Source organism: Sinocyclocheilus anshuiensis, unplaced genomic scaffold (genome assembly GCF_001515605.1).
Source record: "Sinocyclocheilus anshuiensis isolate Anshui unplaced genomic scaffold, SAMN03320099.WGS_v1.1 scaffold48, whole genome shotgun sequence".
NCBI lineage: Eukaryota > Metazoa > Chordata > Actinopteri > Cypriniformes > Cyprinidae > Sinocyclocheilus > Sinocyclocheilus anshuiensis.
This window is the reverse complement of record NW_015554124.1, coordinates 495,619-505,360: the sequence shown is the minus strand read 5'-3', so window position 1 is coordinate 505,360 and position 9,742 is coordinate 495,619. Positions and strand designations below refer to the sequence as shown.

The window sequence follows — 9,742 nt, the reverse complement described above, 5'->3', positions numbered from 1 at the left end:
GTGGCCAGGCAACTCCCCGGATCTCAATCCCATAGAGAACCTGTGGTCAGTCCTCAAAAGGCGAGTGGACAAGCAGAATCCCACAAATTGTGTTCATCTCCGAGAACTAATAAGGCAAGAATGGATCACCATCAATCAGGATTTGGCCCAGAAGATAATATCAAGCATGCCAGAGTGAACCGCAGAGGTTATGAAGAACAAGGGTCAACACTGTAAATATTGACTCATTATATATTTTTTGCCAATAAAAGCCTTTAAAACGTATGATATGCTTATCATTGTTTTTCAGTATACCATAGAAACATGTGGAAAAATAATCTACAAATACTGAAGCAGCAAACTTTGCAAAACACAAAATGTATGTCACTGCCAAAACTTTTGGCCATGACTGTACGTGAAACGTAGGCCTACATGGTATTTTATGCTTGTGTAAATGTTAGTATAATAATTATTATACGGCAGAATAAAAATCACAAGATGTACTTAACATGTGGGTAATAAAACAAATTCTTATATAAAACATTTTTAGTGTTTAATATGTTGATAGTCTTTATATTGTTTTTGTATGGTTGGGTCACAAGGGAGTGAGTCATCACGAATTATTCATTATGAAATGTATGTTCTCGCTACACCTGACCAGGTAAAGCCAGCAGGTGTGAAGCAGATACAGACGCGCGCGGATCTCGGCCCCGCCCCCCGCTATGATTGGTTCACACCTGTGCGCGAGCAGAAACACCGCAACACCGGGGCGAGGTGAGACTGTCCCGGCTGAGCTCTGGGCATGACCCCGCGCGGCTCCACGCAGAGGCTCGTTTAGGATCTGAGGGAGTCTGGAGTCTGAGGATGGTGAGCTGAGCTCGCAAGTGTGACACTGCTGCTCGTCTTGTACTGTCTTCTTGTTAATGTTGCTGCCGTTTTATCGCGTTAACATCACCAACAGAGCTTTGTTTTTTGTTGAGGATGGTGAGCTGAGCTCGCAAGTGTGACACTGCTGCTCGTCTTGTACTGTCTTCTTGTTAATGTTGCTGCCGTTTTCTCGCGTTAACATCACCAACAGAGTTTTCTCTTCTGTTGAGCTGTTTGTCTGGGATCTGTCCTTATATTTGACCCTTTGTTGTCTTCTGTTGAGCTGTTTGTCTGGGATCTGTCCTTATATTTGACCCTTTGTTGTGACTGCACACACACACACACACACACACACACACACACTCTCTCTCTCTCTGTTCTTTTGCTGATAAGAGGGACATTTGTATTTCCTCGTGTCAAAAAGACAAAGGTGCGTTTGTTGCTTTTATCGCTTTTCTTGGTTGAAAACATCAATTTGCAGTGTCATGTTCACATTTTCAGTAAGAAATGCATGACTGTCACTGTAAACTATACTTCTTTTTAGGACGTAATTAAATGTAAAATTATTCATATAGTAATTTTATAGTCTAAACAAGCACGGGCTTTTATTAGTTATGAGTTGTAGTGTAGTAATAATTTTCACTGTATGCACTGGCAGATGTATTCAAGGTAAACATTTCAGAAAAACATGAGTTTCCTGAGAATTGAACCCATGACCTTGACATGCTCTAGCTTTTTTTACCTGCTTTTTTACATATTTGCATCAAGATTTTAGGTTATAAAAGTATAAGAACATTATTTATGATTTATTATATTGTAATTATTTTTTTTATATATATAATTGGTGACTATTTTAGTTTTCCACCTTTTTTGTTGTTAATTTAAAATGGTCCTGAAGTAAAATTATTGCTTTTAAATAAAGCAATTAGAATTATGTTCGTCACTGCAGGATGTGTGTGTTAGTTTTATTTAATATTTATAATCTGTTGTTAAATTAATTGTACAATATTGTTAAATTATTGCAATTATTATAAATGATGAAGTATTATTATTATGAAGTATTTTTTAAATGTTATTACTCTTGATTTTGCTAACTGATGCTGATATAGTGTCAAATTATATATTTATATATATATATATATATATATGCATGCTTTGTTATTTAATAGCAATTATTTGACAAAGGAATGACAATGTAAATATTTAATGTAGTATATTTCGTATTTACAAAATTGCAATTTAATAGCAATAACACTCTAAGGTTTCCTCATTTAACTAGGTAAGCATGTGTTATGTATGTATGTGTGTGTGTTTATGTGTTTGGTGGCAACAGTGATGCAGGCTCTTGGCAACAGGCCTAAAATGTCAAACACAGATTCCCACTGGGGTCTTGGTGAGGAATCTTACGTTCATCACGGACTCTCTGTGTTATTAGTGTGTCTGTAAGATACTGACAGTATGTGCTGCTGGAAACGTGTGTGTGTGTGTGTGTGTGTAAGAGAGAGCACACCGTTTCCCTATATTATTACTCCTAGTTATACTTTAACTGCGATAGTCCTGCGTTGTTTGACATTCCGACCATGACAAAGCATGTGGTATTTTACCTGTGTGTGTTTTGTGTTGTATTCAGGTCAATACTTCACATAGTTTATCACATTCCCAAAAGCAGCTTAATGAAGCTTTCAGACATTTTCAGGACAAATGAATTTGTGTCTCCGCTGTAGATGCGTTTCCTGCTGCTGTTCAGTCGTCAGGGGAAGCTCCGGCTGCAGAAATGGTTCACGGCTTTCAGCGATCGTGACAAGAAGAAGATCATAAGAGACGTCACGCAAATGGTGCTGGCGCGACCGCCGAAGTCCTGCAACTTCCTGCAGTGGAGGGATCTGAAGATCGTCTACAGGAGGTCAGAGGTCACCTTCTTATCGCATGTGCTTTCCTCTGCATTACAATGCTTTCTGTAACTTTCCGACTCTGTCGCTCTCTCCCATAGAATAATTTAACTCGACCTTTGACGCAAGTTAATGATCAGCCATCAAGCCCTAAAGCATTATGGTGCATTTACAGTCTGTCTGCATGCACCTTTTTAGATCTTTGCACATTAAAGTATCGTAATTTGGCATAGTCAAAAGATACTAAAACTACTAGAACATTTGCATGTTGAACATTGACCTGCAGAGCAATTGTATTTGAACCTGATGCATCTTGTGGCATTTCTGCTGTTCTAGATTAAGGGAACTTTGCATGGTAGCAGTACACACTGACAAATAATGGCTGGCTGCAAAAGGACTTAATAGTCCTTTAAGTTCATATGATTCCTTTTCTTAAAAAGGTTCCTTAGGAAGCTCTATTCAACTAAATATGGTTCCTTATTTGAAGATGAAAAGCTTATGAAAAGAACCAGTGAAACATGTGTATTTTTAAAAGTATACTGATCCAGGATCAGCCTGTGATTGTGTGTTGTATATAAAAACATTTAGTCACTCAGAGCAGCTTGAAACCCAGTGACATTGACCTCTGACCTCTGTCCTGCAGGTATGCGAGTCTGTATTTCTGTTGTGGTTTGGAGCAAGGGGACAATGAGCTGCTCACACTGGAGCTTCTGCACAGATACGTCGAGCTGCTGGATCAGTACTTTGGCAATGTAAGGTTAAAAACTATAGAGTTTATTTAGAGTTTTAAAATAAATTCATACTTTTAATCAGCGAGGATGCATTAATTTGATTAAAAGTGACAGTAAAGACATTTAGAATATATTTATATGTAATATATTATTATATAATATATATATTTATTTCAAATAAATGCTGTGCTGTTCTATTCACCAAATTATCCTGAAAAATAAAATATTTCACAGTTTACACAAAAATATGAAGTAGCATATCTGTTTTAACATTGATAGCATTACATTTTAAAATATATTCAAATAGAAAACACTTATTTTAAATTCTAATAATATCTTACAATTTTGCTGTTTTTATCGTATTTTTGGGTAAATAAATGCAGCCTTGGTGAGCAAAAGAGACTTCTTTCTAATACATAATTTTTGTGTGTGTGTGTGTGTGTGTGTGGCGTATATAGAGTAATATTACTCATCCTCTTGGTAAGACTTTGATGTAATCAAGAGCATGTTAATGTGTTTTCTGAATGGTGTGAGTCATGTTTTTATGTTTTTGGCATCTAGATCTGTTTGCATGTGTTGCAGGTATGTGAATTAGACATTATTTTTAACTTTGAGAAGGCATACTTTATCCTGGATGAGTTTATTATTGGTGGAGAGGTGCAGGAGACATCCAAAGCCACACACACACACACACACACACACACACACACACAAGCTTGCTGAGGTGGTGATTCATCATGTTCTCACAGATGTGTGTGTACTATATGTACACAACCTGATCCTGTCTGCTCGACTGTTTGTTTTTCAAATAAATTATTACAGAGGCATTCATGAATGTTATAACCTCATAAATATATGTATTTAATTATTACACTGGTCAAATATAACTCAAGAGACATTGTGTTTTGTCCTCATCTTTTGACAGACGATGGAGGAGTATTTAAACAAACCCACATACTGAAGGAACATGTTCAGATCATCACAGCCATCACCTCACTCCTCAAAGACACAACAACAAGAACTTCATATGCTGAATGTATTTAATTGAGCTTTCATACAAAGTCACAACACTGAAATAGCAACACTTTGCATTAGTAAGCATTTCAAACTACTTTTGAGATAGTGAGAATACTATTATTAAATTATAGGAGTTTAATATGTAGCACATATTTTAGACAATCAGGGAGAGATACACTCATGGACACTCATGGAGTCAGTATATATATATTTTGAAATAAACGTATACTTTCATTAATCAAGGATGCATTAAATTGATCAAACTTGACAGTAAAGACATTCATAATGTTAAAAAGATTTCAAATAAATGCTGTTCTTGATTTCTGAAGGATCATGTGACACTGAAGACTGGAGTAATGAGGCTGAAAATTCAGCTTTTCATCACAGAAATAAATTACATTTTAAAATATATTCAAATAGAAAAGTTATTTTAAATTGTAATAATATTTCAGAATATTACGGCTTTTACTGTGTTTTTGAAGAAACTTCTTTTAAAAACGAAAGTTTTAAATCTTAAACTTTTGAACGGTAGTGTACATGTGGGATATTTGAATACACTGTGAAATTAGCCCTCTGGTTTCTGTTCATTGTGCAGTCAATTTTATTTTGATGTTATTTTTTATTTTGTGCAGACAATCAGTCTGTAACTCTCAGACAGACCTTAGATTGAACTGAAACTGAAAGAAAAAATGTTTAAAATCTAAAAGGTGTTGTGTTGGAAGGACTGGCCAAGCTATTGATCCAAATCTGGAATGTTTTTATTTTAATTAAATAATAAAATGCATTTTAATAACAGTTTGTATGAATTGTAGTAGCACGAATGCAGCTTATTCTATACATGCATTTAAATATATAACCAAATTTTCATGACTCAAATGTAAATGCATTTTGAGGATGTTATGACCCCGGTCACACATGAAACAGAAACCAATCACCAAAAAACAAACAAAAAAGAGATTGTATGTCATGAAAAGTTTGCAGAGGTTGCTCGGCAGTAAGAGAAGCATTACACAGAGGACCATGGTGTGAACAAATGCTTTATTTACCTCTGCCACGTCACGCATGACCTCATCACACGCACAAGATACTTACTGACTGAAAACATAACTGGCGTCATTAAGAGGGAGAAAATCTGTGTTCATATGTTGGAAGAGGTAAAGCCGGCTACTTTTTACATTGTTCTATTCGCTATCTAAGAAACAAATTCATTGGGTTTACTAAAATACTCTTTTTTTCGCTATACAGAACAAGGAATGAGAAAAGCTGGAGCACTACATTGACTAAACGCAATTAGGGGATATATTTGTTTCAAAATATTTTATTATATGACAAACTTCAAACAATGAATATAATCGTTATCTACACATCTACATTTCAGGAACTGTTTTCCCCTCAGAGTCTGTTTCGTCGGCATTGTCGCTCTCCGGATCCAGATACCGCAGGATTTGCAGCATTGTGTTGTTGTCTAATCCCGCCGCTGCGTTCTTGTGATTCGCGGGTCCTTTTTCTGGCGCGCCTTTGTTGAAGTAGTTGGCACGTTCGTACACGGGCTGATCCTCGTCATGTAATGGCGTCAGACGTGCATGTCTCTGTCCATGTGCAAACATTTCCGACGCCAGGTAATTTGCAAGTTCATCTTCCTCGCCAGCAGTGTCGTCATAATCATCCCTGCTGGTTTCCCTCTCGTAATAACTTGACGTTTTCGCTTGCGCTGGTCGGTTGTTTTGTTGTACTGCGTTTACCAGCTCAAGGATGTTCATGATGTCCTGGGCGACACTGTTGCCCTCCGATGCCTCGAGCGGCTGCCGGTGAGGTGATGCGGCGAAGGTCTTGTGAGCAGTTGCGTATGGCATGCGCGACTTTGTTGGGACTCTGAATAAATCCTTCTGCTTCTCGTTCTGGAGAAGCTCAAGAACTTCCTCCGGTGGGATTTGTAGCTTCTGTGAGATTTTGATGATCTGGGACAAAGACTCAGGGAGTGTGCTGTGCACGAGCTTAATTTCCCTCTCGTCCTTGTCGTCCTCCTCTTCATCTTCATCTTCATCCGCATCTTTTTTCTCCACCTCTCGGTCGCTTTCTTGCTCGCTCTTGCTGGCCTCTTGTCTTTTCTGCTGCTCCTGCTCTTTCTTTTCTAGGACTTTCAGAAGATAGTAGTCCACAAGCTTTGCAATGTCCTCAGGCTCCTCCTCTTTTCCTGTTTGGAACCAATCGGGTTGGTTGGATCTCTTGACATCATCGTCATCTTCGTCGTCCTCCTCTTGCTCATCATCCTCAAGGTTGCGATTAAACCCATGCCTCTCTCTTTCTTCCTCTTCGGTCTCTGTTTGTTCCTCCAAAGGTGCCCATTCATCAGTTCCCATGATGTCCTCCAAGACCATCTTCCTCTGCCTGTACAAGTCATTATCATTATCGTCATCTTCTTCACCATCCTCCCGTTTGCTGTTGGCCTTAGATGCGGAGATTCCACTCAGTTCCTCAAACACAGATTGAAGGGTTGCCAGCTTCTGGGGTGTGTACTGTTCTTCTGCGTTCTCGTTGGTCCGTTTGAGAGGCTGCTCCTGATCCTCCTCATCCTCAAACATGAGTGGGAACTTCCAGTGCCGCCTCTGGCTATCTGGATTTGTCCACGAGGACCTTCCGTAATTATCAGACGAAGTTTCCCTTTCTAGTTGTTGTTTTGGTCTTGGGAAGGGGTGGACGGCGTATCGAGGTTGAGATGGTGCGATGACCTTCTGGGAGTTTTTTTGGGGCACCATGTGTTCCTCGGTCTGTTGTAGTGTGGTAAGAACCGCTTGCAGCAACTCTTGAGTTTTATCATTCTCGCTTTCCTCACTTTCCTCCATGCCTCTATCCATCCGGGCAGGGGCTGCCAGTTGCAGCATGGAGCGAACGCTCTCCATGTCGTCTGAAGTGTCTTGCTGGCGCTCGTCGTCAAGAGGATCAGGTGGGGTTCTCTGGCTGAGGCTTTGGATGTAACGTAGAGCTCTGAGCATCTCGGCACTCGGAGGAGGACGGATCTGGGATGCAGGTCCATAAGAGACGGGTTCACTTCCGCTCAGGCGATGCTCTCTTAGCGTGGCCCCTTGAACTCCACAAACGAGAGAAAGGAAAAGGGGCAGAAGAAGTAGCGAGGGGAGGACGGACACCCCTGTTGCGCAGCATCTAGATGATGACGACATGTTTTACCTGAGGGAGGGAGAGAGGATAGATGGTGAGTCAGACAGTTTTTCATGAAAACTAAGTATAAAAGCTTTCACTGGGGTGGTACTCTTTTAAAATAGGTACTAATATGGATATTTTTGGTACTAATATGTACCATTTAGGGGTAAATAAGGTACAACCCCAATGACAGCTTTTGTACATTTTTGCAACACATACACAAATATGTTTGCGCTATCAATTTCATGTATATTGATTATTCTGTAAAAATAATAAAGGTATGAAAGCTTTCACTGGCGTGGTATCCTTTCAAACTAAGTACTAAATGTACTAATATGTACCTTTAAGGTACTAATGTGCACCATTTAATGTAAATGTAGTACCATTTCGAGGTACAAAAGTGATTCTTTCATACATTTTGCAACACATGCGCACACACAGATATGTTTGCATTAACAATTTCATGCATATTCATTGTTCTGTCATCAGTTTGTCAACTTCATCTCATTCCAAACCTGTACGATTGTTTCAGTGTTTTTGTCCATACAATGAAAGTCAGTGTGGTCCAGTGTTTTGTCTTTCAATGTATAGGAAAGCCATATTAGAACAAGTTATTAGTATTTTGAACAAATACCTTGTTCAAAATGCCTTCTTTTGTGTTCCACTGAAGAAAGAAAGCCATGCATGTTTGGAATTACACGAGGGTGATTAAATGATGACAGAATATGTATCACCTGACGAACTATTCCTTTATCTTCTTACAAAGACCTACCCTTGATGACTTATTGCAATCTTGTTTACAATGCTTAATTGACCATCGCAGGTCTCGCTTTGTTTGCATCTCTCTCTCTTTCTGACATCTGTTGAAAGCCTGTTGATGAGTGTTTGCGTAGCACTCAGAGAGCCAGCGCTGAAGATCTCATTAGTTTCTAAATTGCTGCCGCGACTAAATGAGTCATACCCCGTTGCTACGGGAGACCGCGCGAGGATCCGCACTGCTGTTGAACCGCAAAGTGCCGTCAAGCGGAGAGGAGGAGAAAACCCCGGAGCACAACATCCTGCTCACTTCAATCTGTTTATGCGTATTTTTAAGTGCAAATGTAGTAGAAATAACTTTAACTTGGACATTTTCCGCCAGGTTTCAACCAAGTTTGTTTTTAAATGTGCGCAGCGTTCTAAATGAACGATTTGTAGAATTTAACAATAAACACAAATGAGCTTTAAAATAGCAGTTGTGCGCGAAACTGAGAATGGTTGTATATAAGAAGCGGTCGAACTTTTATTAATCACTTTTTCAACTTGTAAAACGCGTGCTTTTTTTTGTTTCATCTTGCTGTTGATGAACGCTTTGCGCGCAGCAGGTTGCTAATATATGAAGCACTCCATACGCGTTTCTAAAGAGATAAACCAGATATAAGTGATGCATTTCGTCTCAAAGAACGCACAAATGAGTGTTTAAAGGCAAAAACCTTCTTACCTTCGCCTTCGGTCTGTTTTAAAGGGGAGTCGTGAGTGCGTTGCGCATCGCTCTCGCGCTGTTTATGGCTGTGCAGCACTGTGAGCACGAGCGCGGAGTCTCTCTCGTCAGCACCGCGGACAGCTCCGCCCGTTATAACAGACGCCACCTGATTCGTGCGTCACTGAAACAACATACGCAAAAACACTCACTTACGCACACTCACACCCCCACGCACACGCACACATGTCTGGTTTGCTATCCTTGTGGGGACTCTCCATAGGCGTAATGGTTTTTCTACTGTACAGACCGTATATTCTATTGCCCTACACCAACCCTACACCTCACAGGAAACTTTCTGCATTTTTAGATTTTCAAAAAACTTAATTCTGTGTGATTTATTAGCTTGTTTACCCGTGGGGACCTCAATTTAGGTCCCCACCGTGACACGAGTCCCCATGAGTCTGTGTGTATTCAGGTTTAAGTCCCCACCAGAATAGAAAAACAGGTACACACACACACACACGCACGCACGCACTCCAGGCAATTCAAGGTTATTTATTTGGCATACAAACTCAAAATGAATGGTTTTATGAATGCATAACCTTGAATTCGTCTTATTATTCAGTTTTTCACATCAAGAA

General features: G+C 39.5%; 2 protein-coding genes across 2 annotated transcripts in view; one reads left to right on the top strand and one right to left on the bottom strand.

Annotated features, from left to right (window-relative positions):
* Positions 1 to 4,427, top strand: part of ap1s3a (adaptor related protein complex 1 subunit sigma 3a) — a 6,288-nt gene extending 1,861 nt beyond the window's left edge. Inside the window, exons 2-6 of the mRNA XM_016462537.1 lie at positions 754 to 846; positions 2,571 to 2,749; positions 3,379 to 3,487; positions 4,049 to 4,141; positions 4,392 to 4,427. Coding sequence (XP_016318023.1) covers positions 844 to 846; positions 2,571 to 2,749; positions 3,379 to 3,487; positions 4,049 to 4,141; positions 4,392 to 4,427 — 420 coding nt within the window. The 5' untranslated portion in view covers positions 754 to 843. The remainder of the gene's footprint in view (positions 1 to 753; positions 847 to 2,570; positions 2,750 to 3,378; positions 3,488 to 4,048; positions 4,142 to 4,391) is intronic.
* Positions 4,428 to 5,507: 1,080 nt separating this feature from the next.
* Positions 5,508 to 9,243, bottom strand: LOC107670131 (secretogranin-2-like). Its single transcript, XM_016462643.1, has 2 exons — positions 9,120 to 9,243; positions 5,508 to 7,669 (listed from the first exon to the last, which is right to left on the bottom strand). The coding sequence occupies exon 2, from the start codon at positions 7,660 to 7,662 to the stop codon at positions 5,851 to 5,853; it is 1,812 nt and encodes a 603-aa protein (XP_016318129.1). The 5' UTR covers positions 7,663 to 7,669; positions 9,120 to 9,243; the 3' UTR covers positions 5,508 to 5,850.
* Positions 9,244 to 9,742: the final 499 nt, after the last annotated feature.

Excerpts from the sequence above, each read along its gene's own strand:
- LOC107670131 (XM_016462643.1), bottom strand. The coding sequence starts at position 7,662 with ATGTCGTCATCATCTAGATGCTGCGCAACAGGGGTGTCCGTCCTCCCC.